The 26,730-nt window shown below is 42.4% G+C and overlaps 2 protein-coding genes across 3 annotated transcripts in view; one reads left to right on the top strand and one right to left on the bottom strand.

The window, feature by feature from the left end:
• doc2b (double C2-like domains, beta) overlaps positions 1 to 24,471 on the bottom strand; it is a 129,360-nt gene extending 104,889 nt beyond the window's left edge. The window contains exon 1 of one of the 2 annotated variants that reach the window (XM_074610000.1): positions 23,723 to 24,471. In XM_074610000.1, the coding sequence (XP_074466101.1) occupies positions 23,723 to 24,074 (352 nt within the window). In that variant the 5' untranslated portion in view covers positions 24,075 to 24,471. The remainder of the gene's footprint in view (positions 1 to 23,722) is intronic. The other variant, XM_074610003.1, reaches the window with a different exon arrangement.
• The window catches only part of lig3 (ligase III, DNA, ATP-dependent), a 159,136-nt gene that overhangs the window by 89,122 nt on the left and 43,284 nt on the right, over positions 1 to 26,730 (top strand). The window lies entirely within an intron of this gene.

The raw sequence follows: 26,730 nt of genomic DNA, 5'->3' as shown, positions 1-26,730 counted from the left end.
GTCAGTTGGTTGCAATCTGCAACCTCAACGCTAGATCCTACGCACTGCTCCTTTAAACGATTTTTATAAATTGCATCTGCATTTTGGCAAATTCCACAATATTCCTCATTTTACAGTTTTCTGCATCGCCAAAATCGGGCACTAGATAGTTCAGTCTAGACCAAAATTGTGTGCTAACCAACCACGCGACAGAACAATATTGGCACCCATAGAAAAAATGGATTGATGTTTGAAATGTAAGGCACATTGGCTTTAAACTAACCATTATCCATGTGGTGCTTCTTTGAGGAAACAGTGTGGTCAGACTTCCAGAGGAGTCCAGGTTGTGTTTTTGAACTCAGAGGGCGTCCTGATGCCTGAGGGGATGTGAACATGACATCCTGGCTTTGTGTGCAATCCAGGACCTCACTGCCCGCCCTCCTCCTCCTCCTCTTACTCTGTCTCTGTCTCATAATGTCCCCGACTCTCCACACTGTGAACTATCACAAAAAAAAACTAAAATGCCACACAGAAAAAAAAAAATCTCGAAACTCAGTGAGGCCTAACGAAGAGCAGATTGGGTATAGATTGTAGTATGTGTGGTTTCTGCTTGAAAATCCAGCCAGCCAGTTCATATTGACCATCAACTGCTCCAGTAATGATGGAAAAAAAAAACAGCCCGTGAGATAGCGCCTTCATTGATAAAAAAAAAGCCATGAAATAAACACACGAGCAGCAATAAAAGCAACACAGCATAAGACATTCATAGACACATGAGCCCTGTGAAAGCGTTTAGAGTCTGGGCTTCATCACGGAGTGCATTGAAGCAAGACGAGTCAGCTGCACACTGTGAAACGCTCATTCAGTCTTTTCATGTCCCTCATTGAAGAGACCTCCTTGATGCTAGAAGATAACATTTGTTCCCTGAGTTACGCCACGTTCCCTCCCTCCGCACATCTTCAGCTCTGTTGGTAACACTTTCTAATAAAGAGTTTATACCTTCTAGCTAATGGTTCTATTAAAGGTTAGAATTATGATTTATGGATCAGTTATATGTCATTATTAAGAACAAGTGTTTGATTTGGATTATGGGCAGGTGATAATATATAATGTTATAAATGTTAGTTAGTCATTAATAAATGTTAATAAAGCGTCAACCCAACTGTTATAAATATTATTAAGATAATAATAAAGTGTAATGAACATTAAGTCAGCAGTTATACATGTTAGTAAGTCATTAATAAATGGTAATAAACCCTGAACTCTAAAGTTATAACTGTTAATAGGTCGTTAATAAAGGGTAATAAACATCAACGCTACAGTTACAACTGTTTACAAGTTAATGATAAAAGGTAATAAACATTAAGTCAGCAGTTATAAATGTTAATAGGTCGTTAATAAAGGGGAATAAAGATAAACTCTACAGTAAATATACCCTCTATAAAGGTTGCCTTATGATAAAGTGATACCAATTGATATAAATTAAATTTAGCAAAAACAAACCAACTTTGTGGCACAGTTAAAATTAGTTGAAATGTACACTGTAAAAAAACGGAAAAATACTGTCCGTTAATTAACATAAATAAACTGTAAAAATAAAAACAGTAAATATCTTTATATAATTATCCTTTATTACTGTAATTTTACAAGAAATATTTTACTTTTAACATATATGTATTGTTAGAATAGTCATACACCGTTAATTTTAGACCATTTACATATAAATCACAAATGAAACATGTAATTTTACGTTGCAAAAGCCCAAATTTACATTAACACTCATAAGTTTTGCAAAAAAAATCTGCATTTTTACAAGAAATATTTTTAGAATTGCATGAAATCTTTTTCTTCTAACATAAATTAATTGTTAAAATAGAGTCATAAACCTCTAAAAAACAGAATAATTATCTTTAAAAATGATCAAGAAAAGCTTAAATACAGATAATTACGATTGTGATTACAATAAATACTGTAAGACCATTTACATATAAATCACAAATGACACGTCATTTTTTTTTTTTTAAATCTGTCATTTTAAAATACAGACAAAAATTTTAAAATTTCTTGAAAAAAAAAACTGTTAAACTGATTTTTTTACAGTGTAGTTGGTTGAGTGTGGTCAATCTCTTGTGGTTATACAGCCTCTCTTTCCATGCTTGATGTCTATCTGTCCAGGGAACACACTACACAACACGAGAGCTGATTCTAACTCCAGTTCAGCCAGAATAATTGGTTTTCAACAGCTTGGAGAGAGTCTGGTCTGGTCTAGTCTGGTCTGGTCCGTACAGAATGAGGCAGGCAGGTCAACACGGACAGTCGGCACATGATATCTCGTCCTGTGTGGGAGTCGACCAATTCAAATCTGTCGCCTCCAGATTGAGTCTCAGAGCAGTTGGAGCTGCCATAACCATTCTGACCTCATTTTTGATTCAGGTTTTTTTTTTTTTTTCACCAGTGCAATCTGGACAAATCGTATGGTAATTCTGCAGTTTGAGCTGGTTAACAATGAGACAGTGAGTCATGTCTGTCATGCAAATCACAAATAACACTCAACTGACATATTTAACAAATTAAAAAAGGAGCGATTTCTGAATGGAATCAGATACGCCCGTCAAAAATTAAATCTACGATATTTAAAGGGGGAAATTCTGCACCTTTTTATGTGGATGTCTAATCAGTGTTGATGGTAAATGTAGTTGATTGAAGCAGTAAATTCCTCAGTGCTGCTGTATTGACCCAGAAAGCTGAGTTTGCAGCTGCATAATCAGTTGTTCTTCCTGCTCTAAGAAACGTCCTTTTTCTCTTCGCTTCTATCGCAAATTGCAAAAGTGGCATCCCAAAAATATGAGTGCAGAGGATATTATAGACGAGGACACATTTGTCACGAAACAAAGGGAAATTTGTCTATGTATACGAATCAACTAGATCAAATTTCTTGACTATTTCACAAACTGCCGTGAGACTGTGTTGTTTATTCAAGCCAGAGTATAAGGCTGTATTCATAATAGATCAGGCGGTTTTTCCTTTCATTTTAAATGGTGGGTAGTGTGTTTGGCTGCGGCTGTGACGGCCGCAGGGGGTGCTGGAAACAGAGCGGCCTGAGGCAGAAAAGTAGAAACAGAATCAACTTTTGGAGAAAGACAACCCGACTTCACTTCACGCTGCGGTGGCTAATCATGTAACCAGCGATCCAGACCTGTAGAACCGAGCCATGAGGGAACAAAAGCTGTTAATCGTCGCAGTTAATGGGCCATTAAAGTGACTCGCCCAGACCTCCGCACAACTCTGCAGCGAATCGCCACAACGCTTTATCTGGTGTGAATGTAGCTTAAGGCCAAAGAAATGCAACAGCAGGGGAGTGTAGCACCAGATGCTGTGGTGGTCAATGAAAAGTCCCAAAAAGTGTTTGTTTTAGAGGTGACCTGCACATTTTACTCTAGCCTGGAGGAAGCCTTTATGACCGACCACTCCTAAACACCACCTCAGAGCTGGTTATAGCCGCTTGTTTTAATATTTGGCAGCCTAGGAAACACTCACAGGCTGGTTGTAAAAGGGCTCTGACAACTTGAGATGCCCAAAAACGGCATATAAGTACTGTGTTGTCTCTGCTATCACTGGCAGCAGCCATAATGGCAAAGATGCTGCTACTTATATCCCTGAGAACTGAGAAGGCCTACTATGTTTTCGATTGGTCCATGATTTTGTGAATGTATCCTACGGCACCTTTAATATTTGCGCCCTTGTATCGTGTCTATTTATGCATTAATAAATTGTTAAAATGTGCGTGGGTAGGGAGTGTGTGTGTTGGGGCGAGAGAGCGACAGAGTAATGGTGAATGCGGTGTGATTGCAGCAGAGGAGGATTTAAGTTTAGTGGTGAAGATATCAAGTGAATGTACAGTAGAGTTTCTAGTTTGTTTCCTGTCTCTTGTTTTCCCGGCTCCTGCAATGCATCCTGGTACATGTAGGCACGGCTCCGCGAGCAGGAAAACTCATCTTTCTGGGTCAACATAGCAGCACTGCTTAATTTATCGCCTTAAACGACTACATTTATCATCAACACTGATTGAACATCCACATAAAAGGTGGTGAATTTTCCATTTAACATGGACCTTCGTTGAATATGCATTAAATTGTAATAAAATTACTAACCTTTCCGTGCACTCAATCTAACATTTATCAAACAAAGAGCAGCCCCGGTGTACTGCTGCCGAGTGAGTCTGCTTTGATTTGAAATGTCATACAACCTGTAGGTGGCCTCACTCGGCCTGTAACCCTACTTGTACCCGGGTCTCCCATCGTGAGGCGGCTCTGATGTCAGGTTTGGTTGCACCTTGAATAGACTGTAACACCAGTAATGAAAGTCTTTCACCCAATTCTTCAATTTCTGAGTCAGAGAAACCATAAAGGTCACGGGGGCGGCGACACACTGTACATGAACAATAATGTACAACATTCTCCTGAACTCGTCTGCTCCGGCATGAATGAAAGTGAAACTGGAAGCCGGCACAGGACCTCAGTCAAACAGCAGCGTGGCACCATTGTGCTACTTCTGGCCCCTTGTTTGGTGTTTAGTGTAAATGCATCTCTGGAGGGATCAAGGGCCAGCTTACCTAGGTGTTGTCGACTCATTAGAGCCAGCAGGATCCGATCAAACTGCACTCAGAACTACACAAATGGAGCTTTTCAGAGAAACCGCAATCTCTACAGCGGGAGTGCAGGAGGGAGGGGAGGGAGGGTTGACCTTGATGAGGAACGGGAACATGGTGTTTCACAACAAAGCTATGCCGCAAAGTACACTGAATCTCCGAACAGACTATTAGAGTGCCATTTACTATAATGTGCTTTACAGGCAGAAAAAGGTGCCCAGAATATGCTGGAGAGCGACAAATTACAGTAAACATGTCTGCTGAATCATAACCACACATCACTGCTGCTTGTTGTATTTCATATTTCATACATCCGCTTCCTGGCGGGGACCATGCTCTGTATGTTTAATTAACTTTCAATTAAATTCAATTCAATTAAAAAGCATCCGTTCATTTAACTTCAAATTGAATTAAATTAAAAAACTGGTCAGCAGCAGTGTCAACAATAATTTCTGCTAATACCTCTCAAGCTGCAAACAGATTCTCATACCTCCAAAAGCAACTGCTCAGAGCAACATCAGTATTTGGGATGTGTATATAACAGTTTCTCAATGAGGAGGTCGGGGGCCCTTATCGGTCAATAAAGTATTTCTGATTGTGATATTTATTTCCTTGCCGGAGAGAGGGAAGTTTGTCCCGAAGTGGCTGCTGTATTTAGACCCTCCACTTTAAAGAGGGTGCTTCATTGAGCTGTGAGTGTGACTACAAACGGAGTGCACTCCACCAAGGAGTGAGAGGGTTTAGGGACCGGATTGGAACTAGGCTGCATACTCGTCATACCGTTATCCAGACTACTGCCACCTTATGGTGTTGGGAATTATGTCCTCACATTCAGAACACTGTATGTGCATGTTGGCTGCCATCTGCTGCTCTTTGAGGTCATCTTGGTCGGGGCTTTTTTTAGAGAACTTGGGCCTTGAGGTCTTGAGGAATAGATACGAAGGAAAGAGCTCTAAACTAGCAGGGATGTTGTCAAATGAAGACACATTTGGTCAGCGCAGGGTTGATTCAGTACTTTCCCCCGAGTGAGAATTCAAACACCCGAGCAGCACTCTTTATTTATCACACCTCATGTTCTCGATATCGACTGCTTCTCCTGCGTCAGAGCACACCAGATCAAGCACCAAAGTCTGATTCGCTTTGAAGGCGAAAAATCAGCTGGTTTGGTATGAGCTGCACGCACGAGCTATGTGTTGTTCTTCAGCGCATGTTATCACCAATGGCACCGAGTGGTCTTCATCCTCCTCGCACTTAAAAGAGAGCTGAACCTCAGCGTAATGAGGGTCCGACTCTGAGAGAGCTGCATGGGAACATTAAGGAGATGAAAGAACTTCATTTCTCTACTCAATTATACAATTAAATGTCTGCTGAGAGCTCGGAGGTCTGCATCTAATATATGTGGTGGAGAATACCCCCCCGGCGGTTACCAATTGTGCTTCACACAAATATTGATTTGTGCTGATGAGGCTGTTGCAGAAACCTGCCTCGTTCTATATGTGCAGATTTCATTCACTAATAGCAAGAGCATTAAAGATAGAAAAACAAATCCTCTAGCTGTTTCAATTTAAAACATATTCTTTAATCCTGCTTTGTTGAATGAAGAGGTTTACACAAGAGAAAACGGTGTTGGTATAGTAATTGGGCTGTTTTCCATCTTGTTTGACACATTTTGTATAAGTATCCCGTATATATTTTTATCTTTCTGTCAGTTCCCCGCCTACAGAATGTGAGGCAGCTTTCCCATCTCCATTTTTGGCTCTCTTCTCTGTAAATACTCCTCTGGTAGGCGATTAGGACTCTGATATTTCAAAACTGACGTGAGAAGTGATTTTTTTTTTGGCTCAAAGTTATTTTACTTTTAGCCGCACAGACATCCGACAGCAGTCAACCCACTCTGCCAAAAAAATAAAACAGTCACCAGTAAACACTGAGGGTTTTCTCTCTCGATCAATACCTGCTACAAGGTGAAACTACTCGCTGATGACATGATGAAATACTTTGTGCTTTGCAAGGTTATAATAGTTATAATTTTCAATTAGTGTTTATTTTAGTTTATTTTAGTTTAGTTTTCAGAGTGTGTTGCTTCTTTGAGTTTAGTTCCAGTTTTTCCAGAAAGGTTTAGTTTTAGTTTTTATATATATAGTTTTTGTTCTCATACACCGTTCGCAGCTATACCTACGAAAAGAAATGCACTGTTATTCGTATATATATCCCATGAAATCATTTTGTATTTAACTCTGCGTTAAAACTCTGCGTCGGCAGGATGTCGGGGTGGATGGGTGGGTCTAAAAACACCAGACTCTCTTCCAGGAGTCTGATGTTTACATGTGAAACCAGAGGTCAACATTGATTTATTTGTCATGTAACTTCCGTACTTAAGTAACGCCACTTCCAGAGTTATTTTAACCAAAACCACAATCTAACTAAGTAGTTTTGTTGCCTAAATCTAAGGAAGTCGTTTCCTGTGAAGGCGGAAGTTAATTTGGGAAAGGCTGTATTCATTTAACAAGCAGAAATTGCTGGACATTCGTAGGAGAACACATTCAAAATGAGGAATAACTTTTCGTAAGATATCACACGAACCGTTGTATGAGGATACGTTGACAAAATACATGGTTGGGGAACTGTAAAGGAATGGACATCATGTTTAAGTTTAATCTTGGTGCTACTTTAGTGAAGTAATTGCAGCATAACACCATCTCCTTGAATGTCATGAGAGTTTATGTAAAATTCATGCTGTCTCCTTTTTTCAGTGTGAAGTAGGCTATTAGAGCTAAAAAACTGAAATTAATTTACGGTCATTTTTATTTTTATTCGTTTTTTAACCAGGCAATATCATTTCAGTTTAGGTTTTCTTTAAGGATATAGTTTTTATTTAGTTTCAGTTTACTAAAGCTATTTTTCACTGGAGTATACTGGAGTATACTGGAGTAGGTTTAAGACTGACAAACAATTCAAAAGAAACTAAGAGAGACTTGCAGAGACGTCATGAGTCAGAACACACAGTGAAAGATAAGAAACCTGCAGGGAGTGAAAGCTTTGAAACTCCCAGCATCAGTTCCTGGAAACGGAGCGATGCTGCTGCTTTATGAATTATTGTTCGGAGCACTGTGTGGGATTTTTGTTCTGCTGCTCTCTTCAGTGAGATACAGATTTCTACCTGGTGGGATGACAACAAATGCTAATCGAGCAGATACGAGCGAAGAGCTGCAGGCTCTTTCCCACTCTGTATGTTCAAGTTTACTTTTAAACAGCGGTGGAAAGTAGCAAAAGTACTCAAGTGTTGTATTTAAGTTAGGGTGATCATATTTTCAAACCCCCAAACCGGGACCCTTAGGTGTACTGCATGTTCGTGCACGCACCATAGGCGTTTTTATACTACTGAGTGCACCTTTCAACACCATGGACAGCACCGAACATGATGTTCTTTCTCCCAAAATCTCCCAAAACAAATACCTTTTAAAACTAAACACATTGTATTTGTCAGTGTGCACAACAACATCCTGGGTTCGTTTGCATTGCCAGCATTGGGACCTTTGCTGCATTTAGACTGTATAAAATATGGACGTAGTCTCCGTGACGTCATCCATAGGTTTCTGAACAGCCGTTGTGAAGCTCCAGCCATCGCCAACTTGGCAGTGACGACACAGCTTAACTCTCGATCGTTGGTGGAGCTGAGGCGGGCCGGGTGATGCAGCAGAGCAGACAGCTAGCAGCTATAGCGACCTGAGACGCACCTGTCACTCAAAGCAGCCACGCCCTCGATTATGAAAAATTTAAGCCTTAAAACTGAAGTAGGTGAGATTGGAGCAAATATGATTAAAGAAAGTTATTTTTATAAAAGTAGAACATGAAACAGGTAACCTGAAAAAAATCATGTGCCTCTGTGTCCTCCGATGCTCCTAACGGCATCTGCAAGATTTCACGGACCGGAGGAAAACAAGCAGTCAGAGCTGATCTGAGGTCTGCTGTCCAGCTGCCGTCTATGAGAGCCGGCTGTCAATCACTCGCGAACTCCGACCAAACGGTCAAACTAGGCAGCGCTGATCAAATATGAATCAATATTCTGTTACGTTAATGCCTATTTCTTTCCTCAAATGTTTTCAGAATCATCTTGTAGTGCACGGTTTAGATGGAAAATCTGGTGAATGAATGCCAAGTTCCGGTCACATGACCCGAGCACAGCCAATAAGAACGCTCTCTCAATGAAATGACCTGTGATTGGTCGAAGTCTCCCGTCACGGGTAGATTTTCTAAAGCTTGAAAACAGAGCCATGAGGAGGAGCAGAAGTCTAGTTATCTCTCAGAATACTTGAATTACAATATGCTGAAAGGTTATTATGGAATTTTGGATAATAAAGACGTAATACAAAATAACTCTTGTCTGGAGAACAATAGTGACATTGTAACGGTCCGTTCTCTATCGCAGTGGCTCTCGGAAAAAGCAGCTGGTTTCATCATGTGAGGAAGGGCGACCCTGTGGTGGCCTTTTAACTGTAAAACGTCTTGAAGTAGCTCGAAATGATGCAAGCCACCAAAAAGTGTGTTATTTATTTCATTGTGATCAGATGCAGGGAAGAATGATGCATTATGGTATGATCAAGTGTGATGTTTTCAAACGCCATGTTCCATCAAACGTTCCCTCGGAGTCGCAGCACGTCTGCTACAAGGATTGTGTTTACACTCAAGGCTGGAGATTTACATTTTAAAGGATTATTGATGTGTTGTTTTTATGATGCACACTCAAGTCGACTGCTCCGGCTAATGCGCTGGAGAATAGTACAAGGGCTTTACAGCGCTGTGCTTCATTATCACGTTAAACCTCAGGGTGCATAAAGGAAGGCAACGCTGCTGCGCGCACCTCAAAGTATCTGCGGAAATCAAAGGGAACGTTACAGAGCTGCTAGTCAAGGACCATCCAACCATCCAACCATTCAGCGTCACACTGAAACACTTCAATGTAAATGAAGATGAGTGATGGTATGAATATGAAGCAGCAGAGAGAACAGCTGCAACTGAGAGTTCTATAGTCAAATATTTAATCTTCAACATGCTGATAAGAATGCACTCAGTGAAAGGATTTTTACAAGTCACTCATCACCGTGTGAAATTATCATTAGCGACCAAAGACCAGAGTGCCGTCTCAAGTGATTTCCCAGAAGGCACGTGAAGATGCAAAAGCAATTTTACGGGGCACTTTTCTGCTTGTTTTTCGACTGCAAGGGTTGACAAAGTGTGAACTAAAAGCTGCTGTAAATGCTAAAGAAATAAATCTAATTTATAAACTAACACACCTGCTTTCCTTTTAGGTTGAAGGTAATGTTGCGTTCACACCGTTACTCGCGCAAGTTCATTTGTATCACCCTCCAGAGAGGAAAAGGGGCTTAGCTCCATGTAGAAACCAAACAATGTTTCATCAACCATATCCGAAATAACCACTATTGCTGCTTTGTTCATGTTGTGGAAGTCACAGATACGTCGAGAAATCAAACGTCAGGGTTCATACATTTACTGTATCTAAGCAAGTCACACGACGGCTGAATTAATGTGGTTTACAACAGCAGTATGAACCTCAAAGTAACCAATTTTGCTGCGATTTAATTGCAATAAACGGATCTAAAGGTTCCCGAATTAACTACACAATGATGCTGATTTGTAAAAAGTCTGACTTGATGCTTTGTTAGGTCCGTCCGCAAGACGACAAGCAAACAACTTTTAAAATACTTGGAGTTTGGATCGATCAGGGGTAGGCTATGCTGACATTGTAGCTTTTCCATCAACACAACATACTCTGTACAAATATGAGGCTCCATTTCTGATTCAACGACGTCAGTGACGACAGGAGGAGAATCTCGACACAGCGTCAAGTACATTTTGCATATTCGCGTCTAATCGCCTCTTTGCATTGACTTTGTATACCGTGTGAAAAGTTCACTTTGCGTTCCATATGTCATCAGAAGAAAAGCTGAATTTTAGAGAGAGGATGACACCAAAATTATGAGCATAAGCTTTTACTTTTGCGAATATATCGTCCACCAACATTTTCCCGGTGATGTGAGGTTCAGTTTCAACTCCTCCTCATTCTCCTCCTCACCCAAAGTGGAGGTTTAGCGGCTGTAAACCATCAAGTACGCCCCTGCACTTATTGATAAACGTGGACTTTCATGGAAAAAAGTAAATTTTTTTGGCCTTGTGAGTTTTAACAGACCCGTGGCTCCCTAAAAAAGATGACTCAAGCTCTGCTACTTTGTGGGGTTGCCAGAAGCGGACGAGTCACGGATCTTTATGTAAGCCTCGCTGTGATGATGTTTTGATGAATTTTTATTGTAGACACAGCATGCATACTAAATATGCTTTTAATGCTCAACATGACAATTAAAATGTCACACGGTACTGTGAGAAGTGCCTGATTTGTAATGCTGTAGTGTTAGTTTCACCTCATCTGCCAAATGAGGCTGTGATATTGCTTTATATGGAATTCAGAACAGCTGCTTGGGAGTCTTATTGTCTAATTTATGTCTACCACATCTGTCATGTGCTAATGTTCACTATTATTCAAAGCACTGAAATGTTACATATTCTATTAATTTAAATCAAAGTGCTATTACTGTAAATTAAGGGTTAGTCCGTCCTAAACTTTAGTCCAGACAAAGGTATCTGGACGACTCCTGGTCGTGAGATTTGCTGTGGAAATTAATACCACCTAGAGGATGTTTCCTAATGTTTTTAGCGACCCCCTCTGATCATTCCTCTAGCGCCACCATGAGGGCAAAATGTGCACTTGTAAAGAAGAAATATCAAAAGATGACATTCATGCTCCTCAGAGCATTCATGAGCTTTCCTCCACCCTGAGGCCAAAACATCAATTTATGTAATTATTACATATTTAATCCACATAATCGTGAACCAGGGAGTATAAAGAGCAACAAACGGCATGTAGGGAGGAGGTCGGCTTGGAAGGGTGGGTCCAAAAACACCAGATTTACACTCAGTAGACCACTGTTCATGTCCCGTTACTGACCAGAATTCAACGTTGGTTCATTTGTCACATTGTTCTGTATATAAAGGGATAGTTTGGGTGTTTTTTTTAAGTGAGGGTGTATGAGGTACTTCCATAGCAGGTCTATTACCGACAGTAGATGACAGTCGGTGTGCCTCTAGCATTGAGAAACAGACAGGAGCAACAGCACAGGAGCAAAGCAATGCAGTGCTGTGGACGGGGGCAGCAGAAAAAAAATATTTTAGCCACCTAAAAGAACGGCTCACCTAAAAGAAATTGATATCTGTTTAAGTGTACGCTATATTTTAAATATTTTCCGACAGCAAACTGAACTGAAAGTGAAACGTATCTATACTGTTTTTGTCATCTGAGCCTGCTGGCTTTGGAGAGAGAATAGCCAAGTTTCACGTCGGAGAGGAGAAGGAAAGGGCTCTCTGACGGCAAGATGAAGTGGCGAAAATGCTCTAAATATAGCGTTCACTTATGTGTAGGTAATACACCTACTATGGATAAGTACCTCATACAACCCCACTTCAAAACACCCAAACTATCATAACTTTTCATAATCGTGTGAACCGTTGTATGAGGATATGTTGAAGCAACAGCATTATAAGTTATCCCCTTCAAAAGAGATTAACCCTTTTGATTTCAATGACCTCTGACTTCAATCTATTCACAGTGGAAATATATCAAATTACACAATAAATGTAATTTCTCTGTATCATTAGTACAGTGAGATTAGAGATTATAACCTTTAAGCCAGCAGTTGTCTGGAGGCCATGTGGCATGAGAGACCTCCTCCCTCCCTCCACTCCAAGGAAATCAAATCCACTTTAGCAGACAATAAAGAAAACACACAATACACCTCCACAAGGAGATCCTCCTGCCTGGCTGGTGTTAGTCCTGGTGTGCTCAGCAAGCCTTACACACTCGTCTCTGAGGCCAGACATCGTGGTCCGCGGTCCGTCTACAGCAGAGCTCTATTGTACCGCTCATTGAGTTTTCCCTCCTCGGAGAGCAGCACACTGAAAGACTGAAATACTAAGACGCGGCTTCCAGGAGTCCAAAGAAGCAGGAAGAGAAGACCTCTTATCGATCCAGCTCAGGTGGGATGCACAAGGGCTTGAAAGAAGTTGAGTTCAGCGTGTTCTCAGAGAGGAACAAGAGGAAAGAGAGAAAGAGCCTCTTTGGCCGAGTTAGAAAAACAAGTGTTGGAGACTCTTTCGATCGCGGCTGAGCTCACCCTCTGGACCACTGAGACAATCACCACAAAGAAGTCTATTCATTTATATTTGACAGAAACATCTGTAGTACTACAAGCCAACACACTATGGCACTCCGTTTTAACATTTAATAGCTAAGCTGACTATCCGGAATTAAAATTACAGATACCTCAAACCTCATTATGACTAGTCAGAATTCTTGTGCATGACGTTGCTCATCAAGGCTTCCCATTAGATATCGGCCCAACGAAGCATCTGAACAGTGTCAGCAGAAGCTTTTGCTAACTTCGGTAAAGTTGGAAAGATATTCACAGATTCAAACTTCAATAACTCATAAGAGAAACATCGTTAAAACACAAAAAGGGCTCTTTCTAACCGTAGTAAGGTAGACAACGAACTACAAGATCATTTTAATCACAACTATGTGCAGCCGGCTGTGAGACGAGTGGTCTGGGATCGCTGTGGATCAGATAGTTAGAAAATGAAATGAAATAGAAAGAGCTCATCATCAAGGACTTTGTGGCCAACGAGAGCTTTGTTCACTAGAGAGTTGTGGTAGAAATTGATAGCGTATTGTAGATCTATCATCTCCAGACACACTTTATAAACCCATACGGCTGCAATGCAGCGCCATAGTATGTTTAAATAGCTTCCACCTCCCACTTGCCGTAGCTGCTGATGTAATTACAGATATCTCCGACGTTACTAGATATCTGTAATTACATTTTGACTATCCGTAAATCCAGTTTGAGATATCTACAACGTCATTCTGACTAGTCACAATTTCATTTTAGATATCTTAAAAGGACAATGTAGATATCTACAATTGAGGGGGAATTAAAGAGATGTTGAACTGGAATTCTGACTAGTCAGAATTAAATTGTAGATATCCGCAATGTGAATTACGGATATCTGCAACTGAATTGTGGATATCTGTAATGCGAAACTCCATACACATGAATGGAAAAAGTAGTTTAAATCGTACTAGTCAAAATGTAATTACGGATATCTAAAGTAAGAGTTTTGCGTAGTCAAAATAGATTTGGGGATATCTTGAATTAGAGTTTTGACGAGGCAAAACGACGTTGCAGATATCTCTAATGAATTTTCTGTCTAGCTATTAAATGTTAAAACGGCTTGCCATAAACTCACACAACTTAAATATTAGTAAACACTCGTAAAAATCCTAAGTTTAGGTAGCCATTTAACAACAAATATATTTGTTTCCAAATGCGGAGTAAAAAACAATCATATGGTGGTTTGAAGTGTTCTTCAGCTCTGCTTTCCGATCAGGAGGCCTTCCAGGGTGCTCAGGGTAAATTCAAGGAATCATTGATTTCTGTCTATTTTAACCTGAAGTGCTCCGGTCGGAGTCAGTGGAGATGAGGTCGGCAGTTTATTTCCCAGCAGCATGAGCTTACTTGAAAAGAAAGTTTGTTCTATTGATTTTATTGGATTAAAAAAGTCTTTAAGTTAAGCACCATATGCTGTAAATCCTGTATAGTGTATTTCCCAGACAGAGTCTGTGGTTCTGTTTATACTACAGTGGGCGTTTGAGTCATACTTTACTGCAAACTAGCCGACTATTAGGGGAAAGAAAAAAAAATCACCTATGTATTGCAATTTTTTTTTTTTTTATACAATTTTGAAATTGATGTTTTAATGCCAGTATCGATATATTTGCTTCTTTTGCGTCTATGCGGAGGTAGAAGGAAGATACCGCTTTTATTGTTGTAGTTTGAGTAACGTGACGTCATCCGCAGCGAGCCGAAACGAAAAAGCAGAAAACGGCGGAGGGTCCTCGTGGATACGACCCGCACCCTTCACATTTTAAATCCAGCAACTAACAACACGGGAGAGAGAAACTAAAAACCAAACTTGAAGATGTACCTTCAGAAAACTGTCTGTTTTTCACACTGCTGTGAACCAAATCACTGGACAAACTATGTAATGAAGCCATTAAATTACTGGGCAACTTTGCCCCTTAACTACAAATGACAATCAGGAGTAACAATTTGAAAGCTTTGAACTTTCATACCCACACATCCTTTAATAATGTGGCCTCATTAAACTGCACACAGCAGCACAGTGAGGCTTTACACCAAAGAGACGAAAGGCTGAACATCTAATGCTGATGAGCGGAGCTCTCTGTGGACAGAGTGCCCACTCGCTGCACTGGTGGTTAAGTTAGTTAAGTTTTGATTCATCACTTGGCGTGGGCAGGGAAGTGATCAGGATTTAATTTAGGCAAATTCTTCTCATTTGGGGGGGATGAAGCAGTCCTCTTGCTCACACACTATGACTTAAACTGATACAAAACAGATGGATTTATCATTAAAACACAGAAGGTTTTAATAGTATCATCAGCAGCAATATTTAAACACACTCCCTCAATGCGTGCATGCAAAGTGAGACAAACTGAAGCCAAGCTAAATTTCTCCCCACTGATGACAGCCACAGACGCCAAATGGATCTGTGTAATAGCTGGCATTATCATTACATAATGTGCTTAGTGGGATGAAGGGAGGGCAGAGGCAGAGTTAGTATCTGATGCTGCTGCCGCTGCTGCTGCTAACTTAAAACACTCCACGACAGCACCAGTAATAATAACCCATAATGTGAGCTGGCCTGACAATCTGGCCCGCTTTGTTTCTACTGGGTTACTCACAGGAAAACATGGGACACCACAGTGAGTCATTACTACTGCATGACAGCTTGCAGATAGACTCTTAATAGGATTCTACTGTGGCACGGCAGCGCTGAAATCACTCTTTACATTGAACTGAGCATTATGAGGCTCAGGGGATGTTTTCAAGTGGATTGATGCCGCCCTGCGCTTTGCAAAGGTCTGGAAATGGCTTCTGGTCTGGGAGAAGCAACAGATGGCTCGACGCACACTTCATCCTCCTCCGCCCTGAAAGGAATACACTGAGATTTCAGGAGATTATCCCATTGATCCCTTACCGAAATCGTTTATACGTTACTGCTAAACTGTTTGCATAGACAACTTTGGGGAATTGTTCCCAGGCGGCAACCTCCGGTTGTGAGAAGTGAAGCCAATGCTGAAGTGCCTTAAACTTGCATTCTTTCTAACAGCCAGCAGGGGGCGACTCCTCTGGTTGCTAAAAGAAGTCTGATTGTATAGAAGTCTATGAGAAAATGAGCCTACTTCTCACTTGATTTATTACCTCAGTAAACATTGTAAACATGAGTTTATGGTCTCAATCACTAGTTTCAAGTCTTCTTCAATACAGCATGATGTTCATTTAGTAAATTATGGACCCATTTAGAGTCAAATAGACCATAAAGCAGGGGAGACTGTAAATTAGGATGCTGCATGGAGACATATTTAATTATTCTTCTTACACCTGACAACTGGGCTGACATTTCTTTTGCTGACATTTCAGGTTTTTGTGAATAGTTTTTTTTTTTCTCTCACAGGGCCACAGAAAGAGAGGAACTTCAGTTTTAGCTTCATTAGTCAGATTCCCACTTTGTTTTACAATCAATTTTTTAAATGATTTTAATTAACTACATGTCACCACATGGCAGAGCCCCGGAGTACTCTGCTGAACGTTTTAAAGAGCAACCTCACACTAAATGCTTTATGGAGGAACGCACTGCTACACTTTAAAGTGTGCACACCTGACCTCATTCATCAACACAGCTGGTTAGATGTACCCTGTCGAGTTTGTGACCACACCCAGCTGTGATGTAGCGTTGAGCTTGAATGCATTGTCAAATGCTGTGCTGCTACAGCTACTTTACTAAGATAAGCTCTCTCAACCAAGTCTGGTCCAACTTTTTCCCCTCCCGATACCAATTCCTGATATCTAAACTCAGGGTGTCTGCTGATAGAGAGTACCAATCCAGTAGCAGTAGAAAGGCCAGGGATTGCTGTGGCCCTAAAAACAGAGTTAATGTGGATCGGTCATGTCTGGCAAATACCCGATCCTCTTAAGCTGGGCATACACTGCACAATTTTAGAAATATAGTTGTGTAACTCCTACTCCTACTGTACGAGTAGATCGTTTGCGATGTAAAGCCAAAGCTCACAAGTTATGTGCTCACACTGTACCGTCCGATCGTCAGCTACATCCTGAGCGTGTAAAATAGAAAAAAAAAACATCATCTAAAACAGCATCTGTGTTCTCTTTGTAAAATACTAGTGTCTTTTATCACTCTACAGTGTGCTAAAGAGTTAACATGGATTATTGGTGACTTTGATTTGGTGCTGCAAGTCTTGTTGCGTTCTGTAGTGTAGAGTGTCGTCGACTAAGAATTTCTTTGGTCGAGGACCGCCCTATTTGATTGGTTTTGCTGAAACTGAACTGTCATTTAATAAGTGAAAATCCCAAAGATATCAGGAAATATGTTTTTATGAGGAATTTCATTCACATTTTGCAAATAAGTCCCCATCATCCTCAATAACAACTAAATAAAAAGTCTTGTTGTATTGATTTTTTGCGACAGATCATTTGCGGTTGTTGTAGACTCTTCCCTCCCTCTCTGACTGCATCTCTCCCCACCAGTTGACAACTACAAGCAAACACTGTAGCTCAGGTCTCCTGTTGAGGAGACGGCAGTATACCGCCAGAGTCTCGGGGGAGTCCTGCGTGTGAATACATTACCAACCTGCACTAGTCCTGTCAACACACACACACACACACACGGCCGGCTCTGAGGCTTATCTCTCCGAAACACAAGAGCCTGCTCCGTCATGTGGGTCGCACCGGTCGCTCCTCCTGGCCGCGGCCCTCCACACCCACTACAACCAGTAATGGATGTGGCACAGATCCGGATGTCCAATTGGTTGTGATTTCCCTCCTTCGCAGGGGAGCTGGGACACTTGGTGGGTGATGCACTTTTCTGTTTCAATTAATATCAAGGTTGAGTCACAATGAATCACACAATGCTGCTGTTATGCAGATTAGCCAGCAGGTTCTTAGCGAGGATTGAGATATCCCTGTGTGATTTGGTACATTAGGGAGAACGCCGCCTCACTGCTCCACCCTCCCACGCCCCCCCAGAGGAAGCATGCAGATACTGGATCAAGTCCCGCAGGACCGTGAAGAGCCAATTTGGGGCAGCGCTGGCTCTTTTAAATCACAAACAACAGGAAGAAGAGAGTTCCTTTCCTCTTCTTATATTTCATGCAGCTGCAAAGTTTCTGAAAGTCAAACAAATTCAAGCTGAAGCTGCTTTTTCATTCGGATCACAGCGCCGCTTGCTGCACCGCCCGGGAGGGAGGAATTAGTTTACCTCGGTGAGTGACTCATGTGTACGAGGCCGAGAACGATGAGCTCAGCCTCACAACGAGTGTGTTAAACTTTACCAACCCTCCCGGATGAGATACAGCTGGAAACATGCACAAGCTAATCTGATAAGACAGGAGGAAGTGGTTATAAAATCAATCTGTTATTCTTATAAGCTTGTTGCCGGTAGAAGTCGTTATGTCTGCAAAACTGATGCGACGTGTTCCCGGCTATTGTGGCGAGCTTTCATCAAACAGCCTTCATTTCAGCCGTCCTTCAGCACGTCTTTCAACACTGCTTCAATCTTAATGGAGAAATCTTTCCATGGTTTGAATCTGTGCTGCTTGCTACATATTCCAGGACTTATTTGTCATATATTTTCCATTATATAAGTATTACTTATATAATAACACATTAATGCTAATTTGTTTTAAGGCCACTAATTTATTTAATGCATTAACGCAACTTGCGATTTGTAGGTTGTAGCGGGCAACCATGTCATACTAGGTTGTCACGAAGAAGGTTAAAGAACGCTCCAAACTTACACTCAATTTTGGCGAGGAAAAACTAGCATGGCCATTTTCAAAGGGGTCCCTTGACCACTGACCTCAAGATATGTGAAGGTAAATGAGTTCTATGGGTACCCACAAGTCTCCCCTTTACAGACATGCCCACTTTATGATAATCACATGCAGTTTGGGGCAAGTCATAGTCAAGTCAACACACTTGTTGCCTGTTGGGCTGCAGTTTGCCATGTTATGATTTGAGCATATTTTTTATGCTAAATGCAGTACCTGTGAGGGTTTCTGGACAATATCTGTCATTGTTTTGCGTTGTTAATTGATTTACAATAATGAATATATACATGCATTTGCATAAAGCAGCATATTTGCCCACTCCCATGTTGATAAGAGTATTAAATACTTGACAAATCTCCCTTTAAGGTACATTTTGAACAGACATAAACAGCCCTACAGACACAAAAACATATCTTATTAGCTGCAGAGCATTTCTCTCACTGTTTAACTGTTAAGCTTTTTGTGCAAAATAAAAGTGAATCTGGCTGACACCAAAACCTTATAATGAGCCAGGTATATCACCTCTACCTATCACCTACTTAATGTACAGCAGGTGTTGATAACTGAGTCTATGATGGCGTTCCTTCATGCAGACTGGTGCTGCTGCAGTAGTATTTTGTTTATACGCCGTATGTTTCTCCTCTAAACTCCCTTGGCGGCGGCACCAGCAGCGGCAGCTTGGGACAGCCACTTGTTATTTATTCATTATTTATTTATCTTGCCTTCATTAGGCACTGTAGGTGATGAGCATGCAGATGACTCTGACTCTGGAAACCCGTCCAATATTTTGATTTATGATTGATTGCTTCCATAGTTGCTTTGACGCTCCTTCCTCTCTTGGCCTTGTTTTTGGCCTCGGGGGAAGTGGAGTTGACGTCGTAATCATCCTGCATCTCTGATGACTCTTCAGGTGATTGTAAAATCATTAAGATGATGCACTGGCAGATGTTTGTGTCTAATTGCCTTATTAGCAGGGAGGATGGAGAGGAGCGGTGGTTTAGATGTTTGCATAAACCGGCAGTGTGACTGATTCTCCACTGACGATTTGAAAAGTACTAACTGTGCACCAACACCAAGATGATGAAGTTACAGTGATTGTATGCATGCAACAGCATCCCAACAACCGTTGCATATAGCCAACCACATTTACACATCATGTAAGACATGTGAGGAAGCTGATTGGATCGCTACAGTTATCAAGAAAAGACAAGTGTAAATTCAACCGAGAAGCAGTAGAGACGGATAGAAATAAAAGATGTGGTCTATTCAGATGTTTTAAAACTGTAAATGTCTTTTCAAGTTATGTATATGTAATATGTAATGTTTAAAAGTACACTGTGTATTCAGTGTTCGGTTGTACTTAGTTCTACCCTCTCGTGTCACTTCTAGTTGCAAAAAATATATATGGTGACAATCAAAAACCAAGATGGTGATGGCAAAAACCAATATGGTGACGGCCAAAAACCAAGATAGTGACGACCAAAAACCAAGATGGTGACGACCAAAAACCAAGATGGTGACAACCAAAAACAAAGATGGTGACGACCAAAAACCAAGATGGTTACGGCCAAAAACCAAGATGGTGACAACCAAAAACCAAGATGGTGACGACCAAAAACCAAGACGGTGACGGCCAAAAACTAAGATGGTGACAACCAAAAACCAAGATGGTGATGACCAAAAACAAATATGGTGACCGCCAAAACCCAAGATGGTGACGGCCAAAAACCAAGATGGTGACGACCAAAAACCAAGATGGTGACGGCTAAAAACCAAGATGGTGGCGGCCAAAAACCAAGATGGTGACGACCAAGATGGTGACGGCCAAAAACCAAGATGGTGACGGCCAAAAACCAAGATGGTGACGGCCAAAACCCAAGATGGTGACAACCAAAACCCAAGATGGTGACTGCCAGATGGTAACAACCAAAAACCAAGATGGCGACGACCAAAAACCAAGATGGTGACGGCCAAAAACCAAGATGGTGACGGCCAAAACCCAAGATGGTGACAACCAAAACCCAAGATGGTGACTGCCAGATGGTAACAACCAAAAACCAAGATGGCGACGACCAAAAACCAAGATGGTGACGACCAAAAACCAAGATGGTGATGGCCAAAAACCAAGATAGTGACTGCCAGATGGTAACAACCAAAAACCAAGATGGCGACGACCAAAAACCAAGATGGTGACAACCAAAAACCAGGATGGTGATGACCAAAATGCCAAACTCAAGGCTTCAAAACAGTAGTCCACAAACCAATGGGTGACGTCACGGTGACTACGTCCACTTCTTATATACAGTCTATGGTTAAACCCCATTGCCAGATAGGGGGTTTCCAGACACTGTTAGAGGACCTGACAAACACTTTGAAGAACATGGAGCGCTTAACTCTTCCCATTCAGAACTACATCAGTAAGTAGAGTGTCAAAGTAGCCACTTTTGGGGTCTTGCCCCTACAATAATAGCAGTCAATGGTAAATGGACAGCACTTATACGGTGTAGAGCTTTCCTACCTTAAAGGATAAAGCACTATACTTCATTCACCCATTCTGACACCCGCTGGCCTGACCATTGGGAACAATTTGGGGACACTTTGACATGTAGACAGGAGGATGGAACTGCCAGCCCTGCAACCAGTGGACGGCCTGCTCTCTATACCTTCTGAGTCACAGCTGCTGTAGGCAATACTGAAGTTATCTACTGTAGCCTGGCTGCGCATTAGAGCAACAGGTAGAAAGCAGCTTGTGTGCATTATCTCACTGTATGTGTCCCATTTCTTATCTGGCTCACAGATACACATACTTCGCTAAAAGTAATTGAAAGTGTATAAAATATGGATTTTTATCTGGATGTGTAAAGGGGGCCGTAGTGAACTTTTACCACATAACAAATCCCTGGACAGGGACTGTTTGAAACAACCCGTTCTCAGTCCCAGCTCGTCAAATACCGCCATTTGGTAAGTGTCCCTCGGCATCGGAAACCGACGAATGCAGGCACTCTTTAGCAACGGTGTGTGACGAACCGCAGTGTTATTCGAAGGTCGGAACAAATGATGCAGTATTAGTAGCGTGAGAGTCCGTTCAGGGTGGGAGGGAGGGATGGTGGACGGGTCAAACAAACAAGACTTTCAACCAGGAGACCGCTGTTCGTGTCGTGTTCTGTCGGTATCGTCAGTCCCGTGATGCACATGAGCCGTTAGTCACGTGACTCGTTAGTATCGTCAGCTCCGTGAAACACTACTCCGTGAAGTTAACGTCAACCACAACTGATTCCTTACCCCAACTAAGTGGTCGTGTTGCATAAACCTGTTACCTTCCTGTGATAACGGGAGTTTATTTTGAAAGGAGGATGCATGTAACGAGTGTATATTGACACGGCGTCCCTGGTACGCAAGAGGGGTACCTAATGTGCCGGTCTCTGATGCCGAGAGGCACTGACCAATTGGCGGTATTCAACGAGTTGGGAGTGAGAATGTGTTGTTTGAAAACCTACAAAAATAGCTGCTTTAGAGTCCGTTATTAGTCTGAGAGGGACCAGAAGTATCACTCTGCAGTTGATGATATAAATTCCCACACACTTCACATTGAGGCAACAAAGGCATTTCCAAACACCATGTTGTGATTGCTGAAAACAAAAGACCTCAGAAAGCTCATATCTGTCTGCAGGAGTCAAGTCTCTCACAAATTAGGGGAATGCATCTCATGCATCTCTCCCCCCCCACTGAGGGAAGTCATTGCTGCCTGTTGGAGGTTATAGAGCAACATCTGCCAGGCCCGACCTGCGTCTGCTCCCTACCATCCCCCCCCTCTCGTGTCCACTTCTGGATTAGAGCTGGCCTAAGCCCCCCCTGCATGCCGCTCTGCATGGATTAGAGAAGCTGCACTGCTGTCACACATTAACCTGCAATCACAAGTCTCTTGAGCAGAGAACGCCGGCGTCAGACCTCTCGGATACAAACACACCGTGAAGCAATTGTCTGCTTTCGTGCACCGTGAGAGCAACATGTTATTCAGAGCGAGCTGCAGCCGGGACAAGTTCAGACTCTGCCTGCTAAATCAGAGACCGTTTCAGTGATTTATCAGTGAGATCCTGAGGTTGTAAAAATGATGCAGCAGCTTTCATTCTGGCACTAAATTTACTTGAGTCCTCAGCACTGGTTCACGCTGTCGTATCTGTCTGTGAAAATGTTTTTCTGGGAGCAAAAATGCTTTTGCAGGACATGGAAATCTTGTTCTATCTCTTTGACTTGTTATTGCTCCAATAGCTGTGCTGCGTGTTATTAATTTCCATTATTATGCATCCACTCAAAGCTGTTAGATTAAAGGAATGACATTCAGCAACGGAGCCTCCCCTCTGTGTGTGATGGAGATAGATAAGGACACACACACACACACACCTTTATGCTTTCACAAAAACAGACCGACAGACAAACAATATGCTCACACACAATTAGAACTTGCGCGTTTTGCCACCAGCCAACACATGAGCTCACAGATGCAGTCAGACTCCGATGAGCGCAAAAACTGCGACTAATGTGAAGCTTCACCAAGAAGCCATGAATCATTCAGCCCGGTGAGACTGATCGGCAGTATAGACCGAGCACCCTGTAGACAATGGGAATATGAAAAATGCACACACACACATGTAATCATTTGCTCCAATAAAACCGCACATATCATCCTTTCAGTTTGGAGGAGAGCAGAGGAAGAAGAAGAGGAGGAGGAGGAAGGGGGGAAGCTGTGTTCTGTTGCAGCAGCAACAGTTGGCTGTCTGTCGACTGAGAGGGAAAGAGTTAGCTGCAGCACACAGACACACAACATACAACAGCAGGTGACTGGAGATAGAAAAGAGATGAGCCGAGAGAAGAAAAGGTGACAGATAAAGCCACAAAGCCACACGGCTGGAGGGATGCCTGGCAACCGGTGGCAAAAAAATGGAGATGCAGTAATAAGAGAAAGGGAGAGGGAGAACTAAAAGGGATAGACACACACACACACATGAAGACATGACAGTAGGATGGAAACCATCACTCACTGGAGTCATCTGAGTCGTATCCCTCCACGTCGGGCTCCTCGTCCCTCTTGGTGGCCTGTATGGAGGCGGAGGCTCCGGCACAAGCCCGGTCCGGTTTATCCTCATTAGGGCGGTCACTTTCGGTGGCAGCGGCGGCGGCGGTGGCGGTGGTGGTGTTGCCCGAGGAGGTGGAGAGGGCAGAGCTCGGGGGCCCGGCGTGGCCCACTTGGGGCGCAGCTGGGGGGAGGCCCCGCGGGTAACGGGGGAAGTAGTCTGAGATCTGCTTGATGGGCTGGATGGGGCCAGGGCACACGTCAATGGCCATGTGCTCCTGGATGCTGATGGTGGGTTTCTCGCCTTTGCGTTGTGTCATGCATGCGGTCCAGCCCGGAGCCTACTCCCAAAACCAAAACACTGAGAAAAAAAAAAAAAGATAAACAGACCCACCCCCCTTCGTCCTCCTCCTCCTCTCTGAAAGAGGTGGGTGCTGACCTGGGTGGGTGCTGACGGGTGGACAGGTCCAGGTGATGTGTGGACGTCACCACATGGAGATCTGCTGCTGCTGCTGCTGCTGCTGCTGCTGCTGCTGCTGCGTCTTCCAGTGCTGTCCTCAGACCCAGACCATGCTGTCTGACAGCCTCACACACACTACTACCTACCCTCCCGCTCTCTCCTCTTCCTATACCCCCACACTCTGCCCACGTCTGCGCTGCCTATCTGAGAGAGAGAGAGAGAGATGAGAGAGTGGTGTGTGTGTGTGAGTGTGTGTGTGTGAGTGAGAGAGAGGGAAGGGATTAGAGAGGAAGGAGGGAGGGATCAGCTGATGTCACTGCCTAGCAACCGAGCGGTAAACAGGAACCGTCGGCCGCGGTGCTTAATGATGATATTAACCCCATCCATCTGTCGGTGGGAGGGAGGATCCAGCGCCGTGCGTGTGTGTTTACCTTGACAATGAGTACTTTTCAATTGCAAACATTGCAAATTAACTTACATTTGTGAATGTTTCCACTTAAAAACACATCAGTGTTTTTGTAGACGTCGGTGTAGACGGGGGGCCACTCGAGGAAAACGCTCCCGTCGGGCCCCAAAACGGCTACCGCCGCCCCTGCCTGCTACCTGATTTTTTTGCCATCAAATCCTGATTTTTCTTATTTCACTCCCCTTGTACATTTATTAACACACTTCATTCATGCACATTTGTCTGTTTTAATGCACCCACCTATTTCTCCGTCCTGATGTTATGGCATGTTTCTTAATCGCTCCCCATCTGTTGCAATCTCGTGGATGTCGCTGCAAATCTGCAACGCCGTACACTTTCACGTCGTTTAATGTCACAACATTTCACCACTTTGCATGCATGGATGTGGTTGACATTGAGACTGTTGTGATTAACTGTGACTGTGACACATTGATGTCTTGTTAAAGCTGCAGCGCAGGTGAGACCTTTTATGTAAAATTACACCTGTCCTCTCGATCAGTGTCACTAGATCCAGTCTTTCAAACTGTTATCTTCTGCTGCCAGTTCGCACTGCTACATGCAGCTTTAAATTCACAATCCTAAATGTCATTTATTAATATTCACCCTTTACATACTAGTAGCAAGTGCTCAACACTTTTCCTGTTGCTCACATTGCATAACAAAGAGGCTCCCGGTCTCGCCGGAGAGGCTCTCCCTTCAGATTTACCAGGAACTCATCACCTCTGCAGCAGCTCCGCCGTCACATTCACAAACAGAACAAACAGTGAGCAGAAGAGGCAGCACCCTCTTGTGTTAGCTGCCAGCAACAAGTTCCTTGCAATTGAAATTCAAAGGCTGTACCCGAGCTAATAGGTGGTTTCATTAGGTAATTTGACACAAGATGAAGAGATCTGATGAAACTGGAGCTGATGCGGCTGGTGCACTTTTCAGCCGTTTTCTGTTTATTCACAATCTATCCTACCTGCCTAGTTTTCCTCTACGTATTCTACACAAAACACATCCTTTAGGTGTTATGAACCTGCTTAAAATCACTGCTGTGGAAGGCTTCTCTTATGGTGCCTTCTGAACAGGTGGCCTCAATTATGTCCTCCTCCACTACAAGGCATGGCATCCCCGCAGGATGCATGCTGAGGCTTTCCTGCCTGTCATTAGAAGTCAAACTGATAAACAGTGAAACTTTGAATTGACAAATCCCGGTCAACCCTCTGAGAAACACAATAGACCCGTTTTTTGTCCTTTTTAGGGTGTCTTTAGGGGAAGATAGCAGGTCATCAGTAGATGTCACATAGTAGTGGTGTACATCATCTGAAAGCTGAGAACCTGAAGATTAATTTGAGATGCATAAACATTAATTAATTAATCAATTAATTAAAATAAATTCAATTAAATTGTGAACATTATGATAGAAGTATGTGATGGTCATCCCCATGCTCTATTATGTCTATAAGTTGTTGCAGCAATTTTTGAGTTTGATACCATTTGTTACACAGATTTGGTGCTAAATTTTACCATTTTTTACCAATTGAGAATTGAAAAAAATGATCAATAATCCCTCCAAAACACCACATTAATACACCTAGACCTTGAGGAACACCATAGAAAAAGCCATGCTGTGATTTGGGATCAAAAACTTTTGACATTTGGAGATTTCTGCAAGAAATGCATTTTTCAGAAATTGGATTGCGAGCACTTCTGTTTGTAAACTGCTCCAAAACCCTCTTATTGTCAATCTAGCTAGGAAAGCCATCCATCCTCTGAATGCTCTAGGTCTCTAGTTTGTGGCTGTAAAGTTTCATGAGGCTGTGATTATCCTAGAGGTCACCACAAGTCATTTTATGCAGCGAGGTCACGTTTCAAAAAATGGGCTCACTATAATGAAATGTCTCCTATGGGGACTAACATCATCACACATGAATACAGTTGAGCTCATTGGATCCACAAGAGTCTCAGCTTTACAGTGATACCCAATTTATGTAATTCCAAGACTTTTCAGGGACCCCAGTATGCAGAAATATTCAATTTAGAATAGGAGAAAATAACACATTTATAT

This window comes from Sebastes fasciatus, chromosome 16, assembly GCF_043250625.1.
Source record: "Sebastes fasciatus isolate fSebFas1 chromosome 16, fSebFas1.pri, whole genome shotgun sequence".
NCBI lineage: Eukaryota > Metazoa > Chordata > Actinopteri > Perciformes > Sebastidae > Sebastes > Sebastes fasciatus.
The sequence above is the reverse complement of the archived record's forward strand: the minus strand, read 5'-3'. Positions and strand labels throughout refer to the sequence as shown.